The 25894-nt window shown below is 40.6% G+C and overlaps 3 protein-coding genes, 1 long non-coding RNA gene and 1 pseudogene across 9 annotated transcripts; 3 read left to right on the top strand and 2 right to left on the bottom strand.

Moving 5' to 3' along the window:
• The first annotated feature begins 970 nt into the window (after positions 1-970).
• Positions 971-3854, top strand: LOC112282159 (uncharacterized). 4 transcript variants are annotated; one of them, XR_016502981.1, is made up of 5 exons: positions 976-2586; positions 2901-2944; positions 3334-3352; positions 3584-3648; positions 3821-3854. It is a non-coding gene; the product is annotated as an uncharacterized LOC112282159 (long non-coding RNA). The 4 variants fall into 4 exon arrangements; XR_016502982.1 differs by having other exon boundaries at positions 971-2586; positions 2901-3389; XR_016502980.1 differs by having other exon boundaries at positions 972-2586; positions 3584-3854.
• Positions 3855-3949: 95 nt separating this feature from the next.
• LOC141044347 (uncharacterized) lies at positions 3950-9261 on the top strand. 2 transcript variants are annotated; one of them, XM_024519472.3, is made up of 7 exons: positions 3950-3997; positions 4242-6044; positions 6291-6401; positions 7322-7837; positions 7970-8339; positions 8479-8556; positions 8678-9261. In XM_024519472.3, the coding sequence occupies exons 3-7, from the start codon at positions 6397-6399 to the stop codon at positions 8726-8728; spliced, it is 1020 nt and encodes a 339-aa protein (XP_024375240.1). In that variant the 5' UTR covers positions 3950-3997; positions 4242-6044; positions 6291-6396; the 3' UTR covers positions 8729-9261. The 2 variants fall into 2 exon arrangements, with proteins under 2 accessions (XP_024375240.1, XP_090106655.1); XM_090250529.1 differs by having other exon boundaries at positions 4242-6401.
• A 475-nt stretch (positions 9262-9736) lies between these two features.
• LOC112282157 (U11/U12 small nuclear ribonucleoprotein 65 kDa protein) lies at positions 9737-14785 on the bottom strand. Its single transcript, XM_024519458.3, has 11 exons — positions 13905-14785; positions 13637-13708; positions 13159-13410; positions 12751-12832; positions 12361-12516; positions 11927-12136; positions 11553-11729; positions 10969-11056; positions 10658-10716; positions 10285-10350; positions 9737-10040 (listed from the first exon to the last, which is right to left on the bottom strand). Exons 1-11 carry the CDS (start codon positions 14081-14083, stop codon positions 9960-9962), a joined length of 1422 nt encoding a protein of 473 aa, XP_024375226.1. The 5' UTR covers positions 14084-14785; the 3' UTR covers positions 9737-9959.
• Positions 14786-15014: 229 nt separating this feature from the next.
• LOC112282158 (WD repeat-containing protein 55) lies at positions 15015-16360 on the bottom strand. Its single transcript, XM_024519459.3, has one exon. It carries the CDS (start codon positions 16358-16360, stop codon positions 15242-15244), a length of 1119 nt encoding a protein of 372 aa, XP_024375227.1. The 3' UTR covers positions 15015-15241.
• Positions 16361-16875: 515 nt separating this feature from the next.
• Positions 16876-22020, top strand: LOC112282818 (DEAD-box ATP-dependent RNA helicase 45-like; annotated as a pseudogene). Its single transcript, XR_012217556.2, has 5 exons — positions 16876-17954; positions 18135-19027; positions 19202-20868; positions 21136-21552; positions 21667-22020. The product of XR_012217556.2 is annotated as a DEAD-box ATP-dependent RNA helicase 45-like (transcript).
• The last annotated feature ends 3874 nt before the right edge of the window (positions 22021-25894 follow it).

Here is a 25894-nt window from a genome sequence, read left to right on the forward strand (position 1 = left end):
AAACACCTCCAATTTTATTTTTGATTTTATTTTATTTTTTTAATCTTCAACATATTTTCAAATATCAGTTTTTTTATTATTTTTGAGTGAAAAGAATTAGAAATTCTCATGTATGGTTCACTTTATATAGTAATAAGTATAGATGTATTTCAATGTATGAGATCAAATATTGGCTTATACTACTAATTGAAGATAAAAACATAAATATTATGATTTAAAAATTAGAAACACTTATATTATCTTTTCTTTAGAAACCTAATACATTTATTTTAGTATTATTTTTCATAAAACCACAATCTTATATATTATCTTTTTGGTTTTTTTATTATTTTTTTCTTGTTTATATTGAATAGATTTATTTGTATATAGATTTACCTAAGTTGATTAAATAATAGATTTGAAGTCTAAAAGAAGTAATTCCATAAAATTTTTAATGTCCATAATTATAATAAAGAACAATGGATATATATACATATATAATAATAACTTATAAAAAAATATAATATTTTTGGAAAAAAAAAGAATAATAATAAAACTTAAATAAAAAAAACCTATATTAAACTTTGTTTTAAAACCTTGCAAAAGATATCATGTTTTACTTATGAGTCATCAAATTGAAGTACAAGTAGGTTATATAATAAAACCCTATGAATTATTAATATTTTAATTTGGTTATTCATGTTTTTGTATTCTATTTGATTGATAAGAAAAATGATAATAGTTTAAAGAGCCATTATCTTGGTACTAAATAATGGCTTTAATTTTTTTTAAATATAATTGTTTTATAAAATAAAAATTATATTAACTCTAACATACAAAAAAATTTGACATGCTTTTTTTTTGTGTTAGATTAAAGTTCATTTGTATTTTTTTTGTTTAAATTTATTTTATTATCCAAATAGTAAAAATGAAAAAAAAAATATCATTACTTTTCTAATATATTCATAATAAAAAATCAAATTCTCAATAAAATATTTTAATCTATTTTTAAATATGTTCACTTAATATAAAGTGTTTAAAAGTAATCAAAAACATAAATTACTTACATACTAAAAACCACATATTACCGACTCTTTTGTAACTACAAATTACTTCCTTTATAAAGATGTTTGTGTTGTTTGTTACTAAAAAAGAAATATATTATCTTACAAACAAAGTAGAAGTTTATTTATTTAAAATATTGATGTTATTAAAGTAATACATTTTTAATACATTGATGCCAAATTAACTTATAATTGTAGCTAAATATTATATTCCTAATTAAAGTTTAAATAATACATATATAGACACTTCAAAAGAGGATCTAATGTAGTTGAGTTAAAAATTTGAAACACACATCTCAAATTTTTCATTACATTATATATTTAAATTTTTTATTAGATTTTAAACATTCATTGAGTAACATCTTCATGTAGAACTATTAACATTCTTACATACATATATTCATAAGACCTTAGTTATGAGAAAGAAAATTAACAAGCAAAAGCTCCTTAATTCATATCTGGTTCTACAAAATTTGAAGACGGTTGATAGCTTGGCACCACAAGTTGTGATTGTAAAGAAGGATCTCACAATTTGGGTCCATAGCATGCCTTGCACAATTATTTCTACAACGGCCCACATAAAAAATGTGTAATTTTTAAATGATTTCCTAACAACTCTGCTAATTAAACTATGCATATATTGTTCAAAACCAGAAATAATAGGATAATTTTGACAATAACAAGCTATTCCCAGATTGGTTTTTATGCTGCTATCTTCAAAAACAGAGTTTCATTGCAGCATAAACAATAATACAACAAATACAACACACCAATGAAATTAGGGTTTTACTCTTCGAGTTCTTTCTGACCGCACGCGACGGCAGGTTTTTGTCCATGAGTCCATGTGCTGTGGATTTTGGACCTCGCGGAGAGCTTCGACGGTGAAGGCGTTCAATAACATGGCCGAGAAATGAAATGGGGATAGCAATCCGAGGAGATTTTGTCTTGAGAAATATGGGTCGGCAGAGGGAAGGAATTGAAAGTCACTGGAACTGGAATCAAGAGTCGACGAGTGTGTTGAATTTTCTTCGGCATTGTGTTTTTAGTCGATCGCTGCATGTTGTCAACCAGCGCATGGACGTAGGAAAATTTGACAGAAGAGGTGGAGTGTAGATGCAAGACTTCTGGATTGGATGTGGATGAGTGAAGGCGGAGAAGCCATGGCTGCAAAGAGTGTTTCGATTGTCACGGGCCAGAGGGTGGCTTTGCTAATCTGGCAAATTCTGCCGCTGCGGTTCTGCTTACAGCGAGACGTCGCGTTAAGCGCAGCAGTGTGGTTGAAATTCATTGATCTTGCCATGGTCCTGCTCCCCCCCCCCCCCCCCCCCCCCCCCTCCAGTTAGATGGGAGGTCTTCCAAACCCTAATTTTCGAGGGGAATTTTGTGCTTCTTCTGCGCAATCCATTGTATCTGCATTTGTGCTGGAAAATCTTGGAATTGAGAGTCGTACGTATTGAAATGTGAGTTCATTGAGAATGAGAGTAATTAGAGCTTTGGCACAAGCCGGCGAAGACACTCTCGAAGAATCAATCCTTAGTAACCTGTAAGTTCATCTTGCAAAGTTCCATTATGTTCCGTTCACCACAACTGTCTTAAGGAACGCCAAATTTTCTCTACTTGATAATTAAATCTGAAGAAATAAGTAGAATGGGAGGATTTGTTCGTTTTTACTGCATGACTTGAAATAGTCTTGAGAGACTTGGGTTTTGAAACGATATTATTAGTGGGGTCAGTGTTAGCAGGAACTTATTTGCCATTGCAATTGACACCGACGGTGTGTTTATACGAGGCAATTAAATAATACGGAGGCCACGTGATGCTCTGAGTAGTCATTAATCGAAGGTTTGTGGTATGCAGTTTTGCAGAAGAGCTTCATGCGCCACATCTGTTTCTCACTAGTGGTGCGCTTCATTGCCTAACAGCCAACATTATAATGCTTCGATTTTCGATTTCGAGGGATTCTAGCTTATGCTCTGTACTGTTGCAGTAGCGTGGTCATCTTCAAAATAAAAAGAGTTGGAAGACACCCTTTTGATACTGGAGTAATTTGTGCTCAATGTATGCACTTATTATAGGTGTAAGGGGTAATTAAAGTATCCAGAGTGGGACTACTAACTCGGCAACTTTCAATCCTTGTGCACCCTATTCAGGCGCTATCACAGGGCTGGAGCCTTTGATGTACTGATTTTTATTTCATTTTTATTTTTTTTATCATCAATCTTTGTGGTGATATGTATTCTAACAGCACATTTTCTTCCTGCATTTCTTGCTTTATGATGCTGATTGTTAGTCGTGGGGAAGTTTTGCAGGTAATCCTATGCCACACTACAAGTCTCTTGCAAAGCAGTTAGTTTCCAACTTTCAGTCTTCTATTTCACAGTTTAGAATATCTGCAAAATGCTCATACTTTTGCAACGGTTTGCTGTTTAGGTCTTGTTATTCTAGTTATGTTTCTTCAAGATCAGAGTAATCTACTTGTGCAAAGCAGCTGCAAGCCTATTAAACTTGACAAAAATGAAGGATGTTATTTACGAATGCAGATATAGGTCGCAGGCAATACGGCTGTTGGCAAAGTTGAGCCAGACACGACCTTGGCAGTTTACGGGTTCGCTTGAGCCGAAATCCCATGCTGAAACATTTCTTGTGAATTTTAAAACCTTTTCGAGTTGATCTGAAGTCATTTTCTTGGACAGGTCAATTTTGAGAACTTTTGCTGTAGGATGCCGGTATGGCGAGGCTCATACTTCGTTTGAAATTGTATAATTCTTCTTTTTCAGAGCGGTTGTAAAGATAAACAAGTTTTGGGAACAGTTCCAGCACGTTGATCTCCTTCAGTCTTATAACTCTCGGAAAAAAAATGGGGCTGGTGACGACACACTCATGACTGCAAATGAGAGGCAGATCGTGGCTGTGCTTGTGAGCAGTGATCCAGTTGATTGGGTCGGGGTCTTCAGGTCCGTGAGCTTCTCATAATTCATCTAGCCCTTAGTTTGTCTGCATACGTCTACGCTACTTTTCCGTGAATGGCTCCCGTCCCAAAACCTTCTCGTGATTTGGGGGTGCCCTATTGAATGGACAGGTCCAATGATTGAAGTCATCTTTTTCTTCTCTTGAACAGGCAGACGTCATTGTGTTCCAATTCATTCCTTCTGAGCTTTCGCTCTCTGTTGCTAACTAGGAGTGTGCTGCTGTAGCCAGGTCTTACGTGATGTGCTCCAAGCTGGTGGGCATCCCGGTAAAATTGATGCAAGCACGCTCCAAACGCTCGTGTTTTTTGCCCGACCAAATTTTCAATTCCAGGTTCGGCATGGGTGCCTTTCGGGTTGCCCTGAAGACAATGTGGGATTGACGAATGGTCTGCTTAGGTGTACCTCATTTGGAAAGTCGAAACCAGTTATTGAGTCGCTGGCAGGAAGGAGACTGTACAACATTGCGAGGCAGATGTACCCCAAAATAGAATGATTGACACTTCTAAAGAGAGCACAAACTCAGGGAACCGTGCCATTAAAGAAGACTGCACTGAAAACCTTGTGTATAGTTTGTGACAATTTTGAAACAGACATAGTAGGAGCAATCTGCGCTAGACAGTCACGGTTCTCCATCCTTGTGCAGGTTGGTAACTTTGAAGGAACAGGAAATCATGACAATTATCCTGACGACAAAAAGGTTAATGATGTGTATGAACCTTAGATCTTACTCTCAAGAAAGAAGGGATTAGCTCCAAGTAGACTCCAAATCGGAGAAGCGACTCTCAAAAATGCGTTCTTCTTCAGATTACAGTACCCATTGCTCTGCGGGTCGAGGTGTGGTTCATGGAAGGTGAGCCTGCAGCTATTTCCATGAGGTGCCACAGCACTTTACTGCCGTTCGTGGCCACCTCCTGTGGAGTGCAGTCTCCCGAGTTTGTTCCGATTATGTTCGCCAACTACGGAATTTTCGGGCCAAGTAGGTGATGCGTTGACCACTACTAACGAGCGTGCTCTCGTAAGTGGTTAGGACGAGGGGCGAACACTATTCTAGCAATCCATCATCTCAAAGCTATCAAAAACTCCACCGGCTCACCTTCCTTGCCGACGTTTCGCAACTTGCATCCATCCACAAGCCGATCACAAATGGAGAATTCATCAATTTCATCAGAGTATAGAATAACTCGGCGCAGTTCATCTACGTAACTGCGCCTGATGTAAATTTCTAAGCGAGGCTATCCGAATCACAGCACTGTTGCAGACAAATACTAGAAGTGGAAACAATAGAGAAGCAAACGTCCACATCCAGTCGGACGATTCCGACAACGGCGTTATCGAAGGAGCTTCTTCATCCCTGACGACCCACCAAACCTAGTCCTGCTTTAGCATAACCAGATTGTCGCAGAGCAGAAGCTAAATTCTGCAAGATTTGCCTACAACATGATTTCTGTCCAAACCGTGATGGCCCTGCAACAATCTATCATGTCACTGGGGGCATTTCACTGCGCAGACAGAAATCGGAGAGAGATTCAGATACCTGTGCAGAATAAGAATCCCCTCATGCCACCCTAACCTTCACCGGGTACATGACCACAACGCGAGGAAGGGTTTTCCCTCTCTGGCGACAGATGGACGGCGACTTTTGAATCCACTACGAGAGCCTCGAAAACTCACCAAATTCACAGGCAACAACACTAGGCGCGATCAAAACCTATATTACAGAAACTTTAACACAGACCAGTTTCTCTTACCACTCTCGACTTGCCGGTCACGAGCCGCCGTCGGCGCCGGATGTCATCCTCGTGGCCGCCCGAGACGGATGAACCTTGACACTATGAATGGACGAATGTAGATGGTTTCTGTTCTCCGAGAATTGGCTGGTTTGCCATCGTGTTGTGTCTACACAAGCGCTGAAGAGGGTGTGATATTGTTGAGGGAGCCAAGTGCAGAGAGACATTCAGGAATAGAGCGCCGGAGCACATTGGAGTCGTTGAATGTCGAGCGAGGGTTGTGTCGTAGGGCTTGATTAAGTGAGGTTGGTGCGGTGGTGGTACCTTGTGGTGGTTTTTTTGTGTGGAGAGGTAGCGGAGATTGGTTCGGGGCTGAAGAGGAGGTTGTTGTTTAGGGGACTCGGTGTAAGATTGTGACGAATTTTAAGGCGGTTTTGTGGTGGAAGAGAAGGAGAAGATCCGGAGTGGTTTGAGTCTGTGGAGAGGAGGAGAAGGAGAGGAATGGCGGGTAAATGATGATGGTCGTTGTGTTGTTTGCAATTTCTGTGCAGAGTTGCGACGTTCTCTCTTGATGTTGTTTGTTGGGAAGTGCGGAAGTGCGGAGGCTCCTGTATGCGGTCTTATAATCGGGCGCTGTAGAAGTGATCATCCATAGCAATGAGGTTTGCTACTCTAATCTGTGTATGTTTGGTAGTTTCGTTTTCATATTGGTTCTTAAAGTAGAACGGAGCTGCTTCTTGCGGGGAGGGGGGGGGGTTAGGATAGGCACTCAACTTATCCTGAGTTCTCTTGGATCGTACCTGACAGTACCGGTTGTGTGTTCTATTGAAAATTGTTCACGATAAATAGGAAGATAAATTTAGGTGATTCTTAGTAGGGAAGATCTGAACGCTGGAAGAGAACACAAGTTTTCTGAGAGTTTTTTTTATCCTTTTGTAGTGAGTGCGGCCAAAAGCCGTTGGACGGGTCGGAACGTTATAGTTGTGGTTGTGAAGATTTTTTTTCTTATGCTTTGGTTTAGCGTCGAGTTGTCGGACGTCTCTTCCGTTGGTGCCACAGAAAGTTTCGTTTGCTTGCCTGTCAACCTTCTGCATACTGTAAGATGTTGTTCTGGATAGTTCAAGCGAGCGCTGCAAAGTTATGCGGGTATAGAGTGCTAATGTATTTGTTTTTGAAAGAAATATCCACTCCTAGTTCTGCCTGAGGGCTGGTAACTGAAACGTGGATTGTGACTGACGTCGGTCTTATCGAGGATACAATTTTAAAATAATCTGTAGATTTTGCCACCGAATATCATGCACAAAACGACTAGATGTCTAAGTCTCATATAGCTATTTGTACGCTATAGCAAGCGGTGAAGCACATTTCTCTTCCCGTATCTCTCGTGTTGAAGCGTTTGTTTTTTTATTGTTTTGTGTACACTGGCGCTCTCCGGGTGAAGTCCATGCAGGCGACCTGGTATCGCGGACCTTTGATATCGGAGAAGGTATCAAAGGATCGCATGGTTTTAACGTGGCATTTGTGTCCACAGTGTCAAGTTCTATGCTTATCCAATTCTTACAAGAGTTTTCTCGACATGCAGACACGTTTTCCCGGAACACGCTGGACAGTTTTCAAAGAGGACCGGCGATAAGATTTTAAGAACCGAGGAATCTGTTGGGAATGATAATCGAGCCGGAGAGTGCGTGAAGCTTGGGGACAGAAGAGTTTTGTTGAGAATGCCGGGTAACAGATTAAAGTCAGCTAGCTCTTCTCGCCAAACACATCAAGCGAAGGAGCTGAATGGCTCTGATACCAAAATACCAGAATCGGTTGAGAATGGTCGTGTAAAGGAGGAAGAGGAGGGTTCGGAAGAGGGTCCGAAGCAACCCCAACCAGATGGAGTGAACCTCCAGTGGGGCCACAAAAAACGGACGCGCAAAATTAAATTAGACACCAAAGCTAATGTGGAGGAGTCATCTGGAATTAAGAATTTGATTTCAAGACCTGATAGACGCGTTGTACGGGCTGAAAAAGTAGCTCCTGCACATGTCAAAGCACCAGCGGTTGCCCCTTGCTCGCAGTCGCCACTGAAGTCGACTAACGGAAGTAGCAGGAGGTACATCTTTTTTCACACTGCGCCTTTGTCGTTGTCGTGCTGCATTCTGTTGATCCACTAGTGCTTTTAAGGGGAAAGCAGAGAGTCCAGGAATCTGACCTTCGGTTGTTATGTTCCGATCTGAGGTGTCAGAGATGCAGAAGGAAATGGAGCGACATATACAGCAAAAAATGTAGATGCAGACGGTGTCCTCGACAGTGAAGCTAACAAAACTAGAAAAGCAGATTTGAGCTCACATCCACCACTTGCGAATCCTGAAAAGACCTCTGGCAGCAACCCCAGTACAGGAGCCCTCCCAACTGTCAGCACTAGACCTGATGCAAATGGTCACCTGGAAAAAGCAGCCCCCTCTGCGAAAGTTGACATGGAACTTTTCCAGTGGCCAAAGTTTATTATATCTTTGACTCGAAAAGAAAAGGAGGATGATTTTTTTGCTATCAAGGGTTGCAAGCTCCCAATTAGACCCAAGAAAAGGTTGAAGCATGTGGAGAGGACTCTTCAGGTGAGTGATTTTGTTTTTTGAATTTTTTTCTCGTCTTTTCTAGTGATTCACTTCACTTTGCGTGCATGTTGCTTTGGTGATCTGATACTTGTTATCTTGGCATTGTGTTGTTTCTAACATGCCTCATTGTATGCAAAAGGTTATGAGCCCCGGGAGCTGGCTATGCGACTTAACAAGGGAGCGATATGAAGTAAGAGAGAAAAAATCCATCAAGAAGGTATGTTGTAATCTGTGTCATGTTTTGTTGGCTTTTCCCGCACATGCAACTGATTTTTCGATTATGGTTGTGACTCAATTGTAAATAGTCTCTGACTTTCGAATATGTTTTAATTTTGCAGAGGCCAAGGGGTCTGAAAGCAATGGGCAGCGCCGAAAGTGACTCTGATTAGGCTTTTTGGACTGTACAATAAACCCGCACCCGCTGAACTTCTTACGAAAAAAAATGTGTGTTTCCAGGTTTAGCTGCACACTTGAATTCTTACTTTCCAAGTTTGTAACATTCTTCACAATTAGGCAGCCGCGTCTTCGGCCTGTGGCATTGATATGTCAACTTCAATTTTAGATCATTGGAGATGTCGGGTTAGTCTCCAAAGAATCTATATTGATAAAGTGGTCTGCACAAATATGTACTGTCAATATTAAACCTTAGTTCCCTTCCGATGCAACAGACTTTCCAAAGCTATGCTGCATAATGCCATGTAGGAAGATGACAATGGATAGGTGTTGCTGTCAGAAAATTGATGATTTATCAGCCCTCATGCATGTCTGCGAGGCATGATTTTGCAACCAGCTCGATGTTGAAACTTTTGATAAATAGCTCGGTCAAGGTAGTAGTCACGTTGAACCAGAGATCTGTTGCCTGAGTTGGCAGGCTAAGATGCTTTAAGAGATTTGAATGTATTTGATCTCAGATTGCAATGTCTTCCGCTGTTTTCTGTAAGCGCCCATGATTGTTTCATCTTCGCTTGATTTGGGACATGGTGTTGTATCCCAAATTTGTCATAGGTGTCGATGATGTTTTGCAATCTCTTTTGGGATCATGGTCGACATGAATAATTCGTGACAGTCGATACCCGTCAGTCTCTCCTTTTATCATGCCTAGGGGAATGGATGTCGATTTTGCTAATGAAGTAATTTGCTAAGACCTCCATGAATATCATTATCTGGAAGTCGCATGGCGGTGTAAACTGAAGACAAACTGTTACAGGTTTTTGCAAAAGTTATTATCACATTCCTATGATTCTTGATCTATTTCTCTTTAAAGAATGTGGAACCTGCAATGGTGTGAGGAAAACGACTAACGCATTGTCTTTGCTTCTTCAATGCCTACAACAATTGGGCAAAATATAAAAAATACTATCGTTGTAGAAAACGACCAAATATCATGCGCCTCATCGTCTCGCAAACCAGTCCCCACAACAACGGTGTATTCTGGCTCTTAAAGCTTTCATGAAACGCTTTTTCGGTACAAGATGTAACCAGTCATTTTGTGACCGCCTGGCAACAGCTTAGCAATGTGGAACTTCAATTTCGAGGAATGCTAGGAGCTACTTGAGATTCAATTCGTGAGTATGCAGCAGATAAAAAAAACATCAGGATCCACTTCCCCTAAATCTCTAACTATGTCTTGGCAGCAGAGCGATTACGTCCAAACTGTACTATCATTGGTTTACCCTTCAGCACAAATCCATGCGTCAAACCCTGCAAATCCATAGCAGTGTGAAATCAACACTCGCGTGGATAATTTGAGACTGAACTAATACATACATATAAGCTGTTGTCTATGTCGATGAAGCTCCCACCAATTATAGATATGAAGCAAAAAACCAATGAACTACATTCAACCTACAGGAATTGACGTTCCAAAAAAAGGAGTTCGGAGAGAAGGAAAGAAAGAAGGGTTTTGAAAATTAATGTTCTTAACATGGGACGTTGCAGCACTTACTAAAGCATCTTGAGCGGCCTCTGTTGATGGAAATGTTACAAAAGCCTGGCCTCGCATTCGCCCTTCCTGCCAGCAGTTCACAAACAAGCCCGCGTTGGAATAAGAACATGAACTCCATCCCACAAATAGGACTTTTTCCTAGGTAGTTAGTTACACCTGTTTTATGTCGAGCACTCTCTCACTAGCCACAACAAACTCCAGTGTAAGAATTCTTTCCAAAAAACTCTTTCATCAAAGTCGCATATGCAATCAACATTTGGATCAGCTGTAAAATCTTTACCAAAACATTTAACACGGTTAAAAGAATTTTATGCTCTTAATAAGTGGAGCGTGAACTAGAATGAGAGAAACAAAAAGGTGAGCATTTGTATACCTGCATGAGATTCACATTCAAAGCAGCTTTTGTCTCATCAAGGGTTGGAAAGAAGGCGCCTACACAAATGAGAAATTTGTAACCAGAGAATAAGACAGTGTATCAAAGATTAGGGAGGCACAGTGCAATTAAAAGACTACCTTCACATGTTGAGCAGCAGTGGTTTGATTTCTTCAAAAGCACCATGAATGGATTAAGGACAGACTCGTCTTGAAGATTATATCAATGCTTTCAAGGTTGAAGTGTTGAGCATGCTAAGAACTTCATAGAAACAAGACTTGATCATACAGCAACTAGGAGCAAAGCTTTACCAAAGACATAGAAGAGATCCTCTGAAGTCACTTCTTTTGCCAAATTCTTGATATAAAGAACCTGTGAGGGGGCTCCCGCAGCGTAATTCTTCAAATCCATAATAGAGAACATACATAAATCCATTAGCCTCTACAACATTCGATGTGTGGAACTTACATACGGCATGGATAATTTTGTGAATGAACCAAACCAAATTCATCATGACGTGAATTCAAGCAATAAAACATGCACTTAAGTACCAGTCATTCGCCATGAGAACATTTCCTACCCTATGCGACTCCCATAGGATCCATGCTAGACAACTCATGTTCTCACACCTTAAAGGTAACATCTTGCTCCAACAATATTGACCAGCAATATAAGAGGTTACGAAAAGACACGTATTCCTCTCTAATCCAAAATTGTTGAATGTGCCTATTGGTGCAAATATGCGCTCAATGTGAGTATTGAGCGCCACCCATCTTTATTTAAATTCTATGAGTGAAGTTATTGCAGTATTCCACAAAACACCATAAACATTGACTAGTTTACAAGACCATAAGAGAAAATAATAGATACTCTGATAATTTAAAAGGTTGCTCACCTTAAGAATGGGCAAAGCAAGCATTTCAGCCTCAGACATTTGGCCACCCTGTAGTTCTGCCCGCGAGGCTCTCTTAGAGGAATCATCTACTTTTGTTCTGGGAACATCCATCTCGTCTTGGAAGCTGATGTCTCTTGATGGTCCTTCACTAGCTGAGGTCTTGGTTGAAATCTTGATCTGTTAACCATTTCGACAGTCCGTTGTTAGAATTACGATAATCGACAAATTCCAGCTGTGGATTGAGACAATTACCATCCAGGTGCAGAAAACAAAATAAAGAAAGATTAGTCCTTGGAATCAGTATATAAACTTGAGTGTGGACAATGACCATGATACCGACGAAACCTGAGGTGAGAACAATGCTAGGAAATCACCTGCATGACGGGTTTGTTCTTCTTGATTGGAGCAGCTCTTGGAATAACACTAATAGACTTCACCCCTGCAGATTCATGAGAAGCATCTTTGTCCACTGCAGGACCCACTACAGCCCCCAACTTAGCTCGCTTTCTTCTTGCTCTATGGGCGTCGAGGTCTTTGTCAGGTACAACACTTTCTTCTTCCCCACCCGGAGCATTGTTGTCTTCCTATAATATTAAAAAGCGACAGCAAAATACAACAAAATGTAAATGCTCACAAGGAATGAATTTATAAAAATATGTTAATAACAATTAAAACCCCCTTTCTTGTAAATTGAGAATAAGACCTGGCTCCTACTCAATGCCAACAGAGATCACTTGAGAGTACCTACTGGAATCAGTATACTAGCTGCCTATTACTAAAAGTATGAATCCATTGTTTTCTTACTAACCTCGTCACTTGATTCAAGCTCCGATTCACCACTAGACAGCTCACCCGCCTGTCGCTTTTCAACTGGGGGAGCTGGTATAGGTGGTGGCAATGGCGGTGTGGGAAGAGCAGGACGGAATGGAGCTGGAAGGTTCATTTTATTCATTAGATGCAAAACCTGATCGCAATATATTCATCACCAACGTTTTCGCACTCATCAGCAAGGACTCCTTGAATCAAGAATTTACCCACCTCTGTTAGATCCCAACCTCATTGAGTGATTCAAAAAGTCTGCTACCCTGTCTGTCCGTCCAGAATGGTGGCAAAAAATCTGCCACAATAAGATAAGGACCAGGAATACAACACACACTACATACAACAAGAGATAAAAACTATAGAGGAGGGTAAGTACCTGTGTATAGAACCGTGGAACTGCAATAAGAGTGTTCACGATATTTGTAAGAATATTTCCATCCGGAGGGGGATACGCATACCTGCAAATCAACACAAGTAGCCCATTCAGACAAGTCGACCTGAAAGACTTGATGCCAGAAACAGACTCGTACCTCATGCTGCACCACAAAGCAGCTCAAGAAAGTGATCTAGAATCCAATGCGAGAGACAACAGCAAGGAGGGCAAGGGCCTGTGTACATACTACGAGATATAAATGTGAAAGATGAGGTTTCAGCTCTAAAGAATAATAATTTTACAACTTTACAATTTTCAAATAACAAGTGAGTTTACAACATGATCAACACCCTAAACAAGGATAAGGATAAAATGATCTTTCATTTCTAATTAGAAGGTAGCATTCCGTACTCAAGCTGAGGAGGAAAGGGGTAATCCACCCCCAGAGCAGGAGCAATGGGTTCCATCCCTGTTGCGCCTCTGCCTGCTTGATGAATTTCGCTAGTCTGAGGTACAAGTGGAGGTTCTGGAGGTGGATGGGGAGGGATAGTATCAGCCCCTGCGTCTGTGCTTCTCGCCATTGAACTGTCTCCAGATAAGCCATCCTTGCTTGATTCAGGAATCGCTCTTTCAACACTTAGAATTTTACCCAAGAATCTCAGTCTGCCACACAGTTCAGGACCATTTCAGCTACGTGATCCTGATTATATAACGATATAAAAAACATTATGCCTCGTGTGAAGTTTGGCGTGTATCTCTCTAGCAGACTGTGAGAAGAAGCAGTGCAGAGGACTCAACTTCGTAAAGTACATTCTGCTGAGGAAGTACGCACGATATATGCATCTCAATCTCAAGCCTAGTTGGAGGGTAATTATTACTGGTAGCATACCTGTGCATTTGTGATTGTGCAGCTGCAGCTGCAGATTCATTATCATAATCCACAAAAGCACAGTTCTTCAGCCTGTTACACGCACACATACTTCGAGTCACGTTGTAGATGACCACGCTCAAAGAAGGCTAGGGTTACAAGAGAAATGAAACAAGAAAACAGACAAAGCCAAGGTCAACGGGACCCAAAACCTAAAACCATATATTTTCATTAAAGTACATTTATTTTTATTTCAGTTTTAAAGCAATCATCGGAAACACGACTTTACCTTCCCGATGTACACAGACGAAAATCTGAGGCGCCATAGTGCGAGAAAAGACGTTTCAGAGTGTCGGCCATCAGTCCCTCTGGCAGATGGCGAATGAGCAGCGTAACCCGCGCACCCTGTACTGCAGGTGTCGAAGATGGGGGAGGTAGAGGAGGAGGCGAAGGCGCCATAGTCGACATGGTCACACTGTTTTCTCTCAAACAATTTTAGAGAAAATCTCAAGCATCACAAAAACATCTTCCAGCAATAGACATCTGACCCATCTAGAGTATGGCGGAAGAGAGAATTCAACGGAAGATGTTTCACCATGTCTCCTTCACGAACGTGTCGGAAAGAAAGAATTGAAGCTGCCAAGATGATACAAAACAAGTCGAACAACAACTCTCCCAATAGATTGTAGATCAGAGTTACTAATTCCAAGTTGGCGTAATCAAGAGGACAACTCCAAACTAACAAGGTCCCCTTCAACAATTAATTTCCCAAAAATCCGTCGCTCATCATCTCGGCAGCTTATTGAGTACAAACCCGAAACTCTTAGATCCGAGTGCCTATTGTATAATAAATGTGTACGATTGTTCATCGTCGAAACTCACAAATTTTGTACACAAAACCTCGAAGCTTCAGAGTTCCCAATAAGGACCCAATTCCGCTGCATCAAACACTCGAAGACCTTGAGCTGCAAACTGCACCGAGTGCATCTTCTCTTAGTAGAATTACAAGCTAAGGAACTCACATCTCCAAATGGGTATTAAACACGTAGTAGAAAGTAAACAGAACTACTGTACCCTTCATGGGGTGCTACCATGGAGCGGAGTAAATTTCAGATGGGTTTGCGAAGAATTCATAAAGGAAGTGCACTGGGTGGTGTATTGCTTCGAAACCTAAGTTCCTTATCTTGTGACGACCCTCATGTAGAATGTGAAACTTCAAACGGTGAAGTGATATAACCCATTGAAGAGGAAGTGTTAACAATGAGCACTGAGCGTTCCTAGAAGCGGATTGTAACATAAACAGGTTTTACAGAATGCTGATAGAGCGCTATATTGAATTACAGCAATCATGATGTCAAGTACATATATCTTCAGATATATTATCCGATGTCACGATCAGTTAACAGAAAAAACTGCAAGAGGTTCACACTTCTTTATATAAAATGGTTGTAGCACAAAGACGGAAAACCCTCCTCAAAATTACTCACATCTTTCGGCACGTATCTAACCAGAAGCATTGTTAGACCACATGCGAAGTGATACAACACGCCTGGGCACAGTTGCAATTCTAATCGCAATCGTTAGTGTCAATGACTATTTAAAAATATAATTAAAATGTAACATGTATTATAGGTCATCAAAAAAGCTGCTCCTAGATGAACCCCCACCATCCCGTTGCTTGCCCTTCTTTCCTTTCTTTTTCCGCTGCTTTGATTCCTCAACTTCCATCTGATCATCACTATCATCTGACCCAGCGAGTACTGGCTGAGCAGTGGTTATTGTAGAAGCTCCTACTGGAGCAGCATTCACTTCAGATGCATCCTCATCCACATCATCGTCTTCATGCAAATACTTAACATCCCAGAGCTTCAAGGTATTGTCATGAGAAGCACTTCCTAAAATATTCCGATCGTGCGAAAACGCAAGACGCTCCACGGGGAAATCAGCATGCTCTCCAATCACTCCAATCATCTTGTTCGGCAGGATGCTCACAATGCGAATAATACCATCACTTGATCCCGTAAGAAGCGTGTCCTCGTCGACCTTCAACAAAGCATCGACAGAATTAGGGTGCCCTACGAATCGATCACTGCAATCCGCCATAGCCCCCCAAGAGTACAACAACAGAACCCCATCCTGCGACCCACAAATAACTTTTTGTCCATGCTTGCACAAAACAACCGACAGCAGCTCGTCCTCCGCAAACTGCGTTTTCGCATCAATTCTGTTCCGCCGCAAATTACAAATAGAAAGTATGCCATCACCACCAACTCCGAGAAGCTGATTGCTACCCGGCAAAAATTCCATGTCCGCCACAAAATCTTCATGCGCTTCGAAAGTGTTGCAACACTTATTGTGTCGCGTATCCCACACCTTAATGCAGCCTTCATCGTCTCCAGATGCTACCGTAGTGTCACCGCAATTTACTAGCCGATTGATAGGCACGCCATGCGCATCGGCCAACCGAGCCACTGGTTGCCCGGTCTCCACATCCGTGGCGAGGATGGACTTGTCCGGAGAAGCCGTCAACACAAACTGACCGCCTTGCGCAAACCTCACTGCTCGACATGATTCCGAGTGCGCAGCCGAGTTCCACAACCTGGCCACCTCTCCGCCGTCTCCACCATACTTATACAATTGCACATGTCCAGTGATTAAGGCCACTGCCACCAAGTTCGCCGAGGGGTGGAAGGCCAAATCGAACGGCTGCGTGCCCAAATCTATCTCCAAGGTCGTGTCTCCCATCCCTCTCCCTCCCTCCCTCGTTAGCTCACTGGATCGCTCGCTATCCGTCCTCCGCAATTGCAATGGTATGAACTAATCACCACTCTCGCAGAACATGCTTCCGCAAGCACACCCTGCGTCCCCCCAAACCCTAGAAAGACCCCAGTCTCTGAAAAAGGTTTTCATCCATGTCCTCGAAATGGTGATGAGCTGAAACCCCACCAGTCAGTCTTCCATGGGCCTATTTATAGCGTGGACGATCGACGGTTTCAGACCGCGGTGAAGGGTGGACGTAACGGAGTCTTTGAGTGCATGGACGCCTCTTCTGCACTTTACGACTCCGAGGGACTTTTATTTATTTTTTGCGAGGCTCCGCACTGTCCTCAATTTTTAGGGTTTGGTCGAACTCCATCCCTGTTTTACGAATGAGCGGACTGGAAATGAGTCCAATTTTTCTTTGCCATGTCCATTGAGCATTCACAAGTATTCGGCAGCAACGCATTCAAACGACGGTGAAAGGACAAAGGGAGGTTGAGATGGGGAGAGACAAACACCGAGATCGTGAAAAGGATTACGTTGATAAGGAGCATGGGGAACGAGAGAAAGACAAAGAGAGGAAGTATCGAGAGCGTGAGAAAAGAGGAGGTAGGGATGTTGAGAAGGAGCGAGTTGAGAGAAGCGGAGTAGACGTGATGATGCTGGAGTAGGGGTGAAGGATAAAGACAAGGAGTGTGACAAGAAGGGAAGAGATAGAGATAGAGAGGGTAAAAAAGAGAGGGGTATAGAGCACCAACGAGAGAAAGAAGCAGGTGAAGAGCGGGATCGGAAGCGAAGAAAAAAAGATGAAAACGAGATGAGGGAGAGAGAGGAGCATGAGCGTGGAAAGGAGGAAGAGAGGGCGAAGTCGAGAGAAAGAGAGCAAGAGCGAGAAACATCAAGAGATGGAGATTGGGGCAAAGACAAGGAGAAGGAAAGGGGAAAGGGCAGGGACAAGCTTAGAGAGAAAACCAGAGATATAGAACGAGAACGAGAACGTGAATTAAGGAGTAGCGAAGGAGAAAGGGATCGCGATAAGAAGAGGAGAAGGAAGGAAGACGATGCATCACGAGATGATGTGAAAGTGAAGGAACCTGATAACGACGAGGATCGTGAAGAAGAGCAGAAGAGGCTAACTGACGAGATAGACAAGCGACGACGAAGAGTGCAGGAGTGGCAAGAGCCACATCGGCGGAAAGAGGAAGAAGATTGACATAAGAGAGGATTGCTGCAAGTTTATGCGGATGTTGTATCTTCTCCTAAGAACGTGAAAAGAACTTGGACTTTAGAAGGTGAAGATTCCGATGATGATGACGAGGATGCACTTTTGCCAAAATCTGGGGGTGCAGATACTGCCAGAATAGCAGCTGTGGAGAATGGAAACCTGATCATGTCTGAATTGAATGGAAATGGAAGTGGTGATCCTGATGCCAAATTAGCAAAATTGATACCGAAGAGAGAAGATAGCGCGGAAAAAATTGCTGCACCATTTCGAACTGTCCAGGTCGAAGAGGAAGTGGAAAAGGAGGAAGACATCGATCCGCTTGTGGCATTCATGAATTCAATTGCCATTCCGGAGGTAGGATACAAATGTAGAAGCATTTAACAGGTTTCATTGAGCTTCTTATTGTATTGAAGTGTGCATGAAAAGAGTGCTGTATGATCCAAACTGACAGTGGTAGCATGGGGGTGTGAGTTAGGTTTACAAGTGAACCTTATGGCTTCATGGCTGATGATTGCAATGTGTTGGAAAATGCAGGTAATCAATGTTGATTCTGTGCAATCTGTGGCTCCAGAACCTAAACCAGCAGTAGTTAATCAGGGTTCAAAGAGAGAACAGGGTAATGGCAAATTTGCTTTAGATGAATTTTTGAAGAGAGTGAAGAAGTCTAAAGCAAAGAGAAGTGAAGAAATTGGCTCTTGTGGACCACTCAAAGATCCAGTATCCTTCTTTTCGTAAAGATTTCTACATCGAAGTCAAGGAAATATCCCGTACGACTAAAGAGGAAGCTGAAGCTTATAGGAAAGAGCTAGAATTGAAGTTTCGAGGGAAGGATATACCTCGTCCATTGAAGTCTTGGAATCAGACAGGTTTGAATAGCAAAGTTTTGGATGCAATTAAAAAATTAGGGTTCGAGAAGCCAATGTCTATCCAAACGCAGGCACTCCCATTTATAATGAGTGGGAGAGACTGTATTGGGATTGCTAAGACTGGATCTGGTGAAACGTTAGCTTTCGTGTTGCCCATGCTCCGGCACATTATGGATCAGCCACCCCTTCAACAAGGGGATGGGCCTATTGGATTAATCATGGTTCCAACTGGAGAGCTCGTGCAACAGATCTACAATGTCATCAGAAAGTTTTCTAAGGTAGTGCACTTGACATGCGTACCAGTTTATGGTGGTTCATGTGTAGCACAACAGATTTGCGACCTTAAGGGGGGACAGAGATAGTAGTATGTACACCTGGCCGGATGATTGATATACTTTTCACAAGTTCAGGGAAGATTACCAATTTGCGACGTGTCACTTATCTTGTAATGGATGAAGCAGATCGGATGTTTGACATGGGTTTCGAACCTCAGATATCTCGCATTGTCCAGAATATTAGACCAGATAGACAGACTGTGCTCTTTTCAGCTACTTTTCCTCGGTAAGTTACAAGTGATAGTGCGCAGACTATTGTGATACTGCGCAAGTTACTTGGTTTATATTTTCTTGTCGTATTGCTGCTGCAGAGTTCGAATTCCTCATGTTTGTCATTCTGTTTCACTTATTGTGATTGTTCCGGTGGTGGCATTATAGACTGATCTATTACTTTTTTGAGGCAAGTGGAAGTTCTTGCGCGCTAAGTCTTAACCAAACCTCTTGAAATTCAAATAGGAGGACGAAGCGTTGTGAACAGTGACATTACGCAAACCGTTGAAGTTCGCCCAGATAGTGAACAGTTTTTACGACTGCTTGAGCTTCTTGGCAAGTAGTACAAGAAAGGAAAAGTCCCTTTTTTTTGTACATTCTCAAGAAAAGTGTGACAGCTTGTTCAAAGTTTTGCTGAAGGCTGGTTCCCCATGTCTGTCGTTGCATGGTGCGAAGGATCAAACGGACAGAGAATCCACCATCACAGACTTTAAAACAAGTGTTTGTAATCTGATGATAGCTACAAGTATCGCTGCGCGGGGGTTGGACGTGAAGGAGCTTGAGCTAGTGGTAAACTTCGATGTTCCGGATCATTATGAGGACTACGTTCATCGTGTGGGTCGCACGGGCCGTGCTGGACGGAAAGGGTTTGCAGTGACCTTTATATCCAAAGAAGAGGACAGGTATGTCCCAGATCTTGTAAAGGCATTAGAACTCTCAGAATAGCCAATTCCCGAGGACCTGAAGAAGTTTGCAGATGATTTTATGGTGAAAATCAAGCAGGATAGTGAGCAAGCTCATGGAAGTGGATATGGAGGCAGTGGATTTAAGTTCAATGAAGAGGAAGATAAGGCTCTAAAAACTGCCAAAAAAGCTCAAGCCAAAGAATATGGTTTCGAAGAAGAGGAGGACAAGACAGACACAGAATCTGATGATGAAGGCATTCGTAAAGCAGGTGGAGAAATGTCGTCGGTGGCCAGCATGCAAGCGGCGGCTCTAGCCGCCGCTGCCAAGGCTGGTTTGCCCGCACCGATGAACCCGGCATTAGTTGCCAACCCGCAGTTACAAGCAGCTTTAGCAAATTTGGCTCAAGCTGCCGCTGCCAATCAAGCAGCGGCAGTAGTAGCAGCTGGTCTGCCTGGAATGACCTTTCCTAGTGTGGGAGTTGCAGGGCTTGCAGGCACGGGCGTGCCAGGTTTGCAGATGATGCCAAATATGGCTCAAATCATGGCTTCAATGGGCATGTCTAACATGGGGCAGGTTTCAAATTTACATCAAATTGCTAATCAAATGACACTGGCCAATATGGCAGGTGCCATGGGCCATCTTGGTTCTCCAATGTTGGGGATTGGTGCAGGCGCATCAGCCACAGCCGGATTGACTGATGGAAATCCCGCTGCACGAGCAGCAGCCATGGTAGCTGCCTATAATCTTCAAAATAATCTGTCAAAGATTCAAGCGGATATGGCTCCTGAGAGTTATGAGATTGAGCTTGAGATAAATGATTTTCCTTAACATGCACGCTGGAAAGTTACGCACGAGGATGCGTTGGGCCAGATCAGTGAGTGGACTGGAGCGGCAATTACTACCCGAGGTCAATATTTCCTCCTGGGAAGGTCCCGGCACCTGGAGAACGGAGGTTGTTCTTGTTTATTGAGGGCCCTACTGAGGCTTCTGTGAAGAAGGCTAAAGCGGAGGTGAAACGCATCCTGGAGGAATCAACCTCAGCCGCTATCCAACTCCCAGGACCAGCCCAAAATGGAAAATACTCGGTGTTATGAATTGCTTAAATCAGGCTTGGAGCAAGAGTTTTGACGCAGATTGAAGTGCAAGAAGTTAAAACAAAGGGACTTTCAGGTTATTGGAAAAGCGACCACTATGTCGGTTTTACTAGCAATGCTGTTTGTAGTTCGTGGCTAGTTTTCCGGCTGGTCAGCGGCTTTTGTTTGATCTGTGGTTGCCTTAGTATGGCAAGTTGAAAATTGTGTTTGGAAGTTAATGGTCCTTGCCTAGTTATCTTATGAAGTAGTTTCAATGTGGCTAAATCATAGGTTCTTGCGACACTGGTATAACACTTGACCTGTGCTATGAGTTTGACTTGGACCAGTTATTGTGGGTTTGCAGCTCGTGCTTGGGGCAACGTGCCATTCGATTCATTGTCTATGGGTACTTCCAACATCTCGAGGATGTGGATGTCTTCTAAGACCTTGTGTTATCATTTCTGGACATTTGCTATATTGTATATTTTCCTTTTTGACAGGCAGGAGTTCAAATGTATTTTTTATGTGACTTGTAGTTATTCATTAATTGAATTTGCAAGATAGTTGTTGGAGGTTTTGCATGGATAACTGAAAAGTCATGCTGGCGTTTTTCCTATTCTAGTACTTTTACAAGCTAATAAACATGTGGAAAGGAGGAATTCTATTTGCAGCTCTTTCAAACTGGTTCAGCGTAGAAAGGCTTCATTTTCTGAATACAAGATTCTCTGATGTGTTGAGTGTTCTTCCAATAGCGTCATCATTCTTGGAGGAAGTCGCCTTGGTAAGCAGAGTCGTCCATGCTTCAAAGGGCCTTTGTTTTGCTATGCTAGCGAATACCGTCAGAGTTGTGCTTTTGCTGAATTAAATTTTGGATGGTATTTGTTCACTTATGCAGGCATTTAATTACTCTACTTTTGATGGAGTTAACAACATTATTCCTTTATAATAGGGATGTGAACGCTTGGAGGGCTAGCTCGTCCCTGGGTTGTCGCGAAAAGCAAACTTTGCCCCACATGGATCGACATCTAACCGTGACTCATACCAGGTTGCATAAAGTTGGTTTAAATCTGGACTTTGGGTCACCTTACACAGGCCATTGTGGGTTCAGTCTTTTTACTTTTAAGATTCCTTGAACCGTTCAGTACTTTAATCTTTACAACATTGAACTCCTTTTGAGACTTACTTGCACATGTGCAAATTTATGTTAAAAACTCAAGAAATTAAAAAAAACAAAAAAAAAAAAACAAAATATGTGCAAAGTTGTCAGTGTATCCAATAAATATTGTTCATTTACAAATGAATGAGGCTGGTGGTTTCAGATAGATTTTTTAAACAAAGAATTTTTAAGATACTGAGTTAATTAACAGATATTAATTCTTAACCATTTTACTTTAAAACATCCTACGATAAATCTGTACAACAAGATTATAATAATTTACGGAATAATGTGATCTTTAAAGGAATAATGCTACCTCTAATGACATTTTCGAAAACCATTGATGTAATGATTTATTAGTTTAATTTAATTTCGACATATAATCATTATGCTGAACATAATGTGCTAAATGTCACAACATCATAATGTAGTCTAACACAAGGATAAAACAATCTTCAGATAATTAGGAATTCCAACACACAGAATTGATAATAAAGTGTATCATGTACCATACCATATTTTATTGTAGTCGCATATTAATCTCCAATTGATTATATTTTACTCATCTCTAGATTTTCGTGGCCATAGATTTTCACATATACAAACTCCAATTCACCAATGCACCAATGCTTAATAATAAAAAGACCTTAAGCACTTCTTGAAACTCATCTTAATTGATTATCATGCACATGGGTCAAGGAATTCTGTTAGCTTATGTCAGGAGTCAATAGGTAAGGTCACTGGGCTGGTAATAACATTCCAAAAGCACACAAAGATGAAAAGGAGATATACATCTATACATATACATATATATATATATATATGTCAATATGTATTGACGAGGTCTAAATATCTATGAGGAACTTGTTTCCTCCCATTGCATCGGTGTCAAGGTGAGGATTGTGGCACGCCCACCACCACAACCCCTCTCTAGGGTTGCCAATGTGACACACATGGGCTTTCGTTGAACATGACCACAATTTTCTTTTAACTCATTTTGTTGCAACATCAACATGCCACTGGCGTGGTTTCTTAACATTCTTTTTCACCTGCCGGTTCCCTTCATTTGCCACTCACTATTTTGGGCATAGTGGGATGCCATTATTGTTGTGCAGCGATTTTCGGGACATGCAGGGGCTTGCTTGTTTTAGCGATATGGGGCACCATCGCCTATGATTTCTGAAGGGAACCATTACTATGCATGGGAAAGTATGAAGAATGGGGTTTTCTCTGTCGCTCGCCTTGCTTTGAATTTTGCTGTCACAGCTGAATTGCTCTCTCTCTCTCTCTCTCTCACGATGACTTTGTTTCGGTTTCATGCTTGTGTTCTTCAAGTTGCAGTCTCTCTCGGTGTGACTCCCTGTCTCGCTGTGAGAGCAGAATGCGAGAATAATAGGACACGTAGTAAGACACTAATCAGTTGTCCAACATTCTCACAGCTCAAGGAACCTCGGCCCACACATGCAGAAAAACGTGCATTCCCTCTCTCTCTTCTTGTTTTTATTCGCTTCCAGTTTGGAGCTGTGACCAGGCCCTTCATCTTCGGAGAATATGCCCACCAGCAACGCCAACCCACCGTTTGCTGGTGGCGGGTCTCTTTCTGGTCTACGCAAGCACCACAAAGAGCGCCTGCCTCGAAGATCACACCCACTTCGGCAGAATCCTACCTTACCATATAAAAGAACAGTCTGCAACAACAGACACTTTGGAACAGTCCTGTTGAATAATTATAAAACTTACCCAATTTTTTTTCGTGGGGTACTCATTTTCTTCCCCTTCCCTTTTTTTTTTTTGTTTTTTTTTTCCTCCTCCTCCTTATGTCAAGGGCAACATGTGCAGATGTGCCTGGCAGAGCGAGGCCACTCCCTTCTGAAGGAGAAAGCCGGCAGAGCTTCAACTATTCCATTTCTTTGTTTTTTTCCCATGTCAGCCTTGGATCTTCACCATTCTGAGTAACTAGCCGGAAGCTGGAGTACATCGACGCTGGACCGGCCTTCGAATGATGCAAAAGTCCAGCTCGGACTGTGGAAACCGTCCAAAACCCCTGGCGACTTTGTAATGCGATCTCGCGGAGTCGGGGAAAGGTTCAATCGGATCAACAGGAACCGGCGGCATTGAAAACTTCTCCATGCCCAGCATCGTCAGAATTAGGGTTCCTGGCTCACCAGGGAACGCCTGGTGTTGTAGCCTGGTGGTGGTGATGGGGCATAGATTCTGCTTTTGCCCTGCTATGAAAAAGTTGCTTCATGCTCTTACAATGCAAGCATTTATGGACTCACTGAATTGCACATACTTGTGTTGACGAATCAATCAACACTGCAAACCCTAAAACAAGATGAAGGAAACATGATTCATAAGGAGCCATGATTTTTATTATTTAAACCAAGTTTAGGGTATTCCAATCCTGGTTTCATTCATAAAATCATACACCAAGTGATGTGGTCTTGACTTGACCTAAACTCTTCTTTAAAAGGATGTGGATGGTGTCATAATTTAAGATTTTATAGTTAAAAAGCTTCCACTAGTTCTATTACAAAAAAAATAAAAAAAATAAAAAAAATTACATGTTTTAACAACTTGTGTAACAAATTGTTATGGGCTTTCAACATCCACATTTGGGTGGTCCAAAAATTACAAATGAAATAAATATTATAAAACAGAATTATACCAATACTATTTAAGAGTATGTTCTTGACAATCTTTCTGGAACTCAAATGATAGAAGTAAAAAAATATAATAGTGTACATTTTAATTTTTTAAACTGATAATTTGGAAAATAAGAATAAAAATGCATTGAACTAAAAATATGTATAAATATATAAAATAAAGAATACTCTTTAAAATATCAAAATTCATAAAAATATATGTATTGTTGTAAATCATCTTGATTTTAAATTAAAAATTAATTTAGAGATTTATGCAAGAGATTGTAGGTTTGAAAAATAGCTCACAATACTAAAAGCAACAAAAACTTTTAAGTAACCAAATGTTTACAAAAGCATAATACTATTTAAAATTATTTAAAAATATAGTTGAGTTTTTTTTTTTTTTTTTTTTTTTTTTTTTTTTTTTGTTGTATAATATAATATTTTATGTATTTACATAATTTTTATTGTTTTGAAAGCTATTTTTAAAAACTAGTTTTATTTTGATTTAATCATTATATCTATATATATATATATATATATATATACACATTTTATTCAAAAGAGACAAAATTAATTACAAATTAGATATTACTATAGAAATAAATAAATACAATTTAAAGATTGAAATAGATATTATAAAATTTACTATGTAATAGTTACAAATTAAACTGATTTTAAATTTAAAATGGATCTATTTTCTACATTAAACATAATATAATTTTTTTTTGATATATTCTATTTAAAAAAAATATAAATTTATCTTGTATTTTTGTTTATTTTATATTGATAAAGTATAACTAGCTTCTTTGCCATTTCAAACTATCTCTACATGTATTCTAAAGAGAGAGAAGGAAAATTGAAGATACATCCTTGTATCATAATATACACTCTATTTGATGAGTATTTAGAATAATTTGTAGATAATCTTTAAGAATTTGAATAGTTCTATTGCTTTGTTTGATTGATCTACAATTACAAATGTCTTTCGTAAAATCTTAACAAAATAGCTATCTTATATTTATATTTATATTTCTTTATACATATATTAATATTTAATATACTAAAGACATGCTAAACTATATATTATCTAAGATATGAGGGTTTTTATTAATTTTTTGTATAAATAAAGATTGTCATATACAACAGATTAAATGCCATAATTCACCATCAAGTATGCAATTAAAACCAAATAAGAATGTACAAGTATATATATATATATATATATATATATATATAGATAGATATATATTTTTAAAAATAAAAATAAAAATAATTACAATTTTATTAAGCTATTTCATACCATGAAGGAAGAATTCAAG

This window comes from Physcomitrium patens, chromosome 5, assembly GCF_059467195.1.
Source record: "Physcomitrium patens ecotype Gransden chromosome 5, ASM5946719v1, whole genome shotgun sequence".
NCBI lineage: Eukaryota > Viridiplantae > Streptophyta > Bryopsida > Funariales > Funariaceae > Physcomitrium > Physcomitrium patens.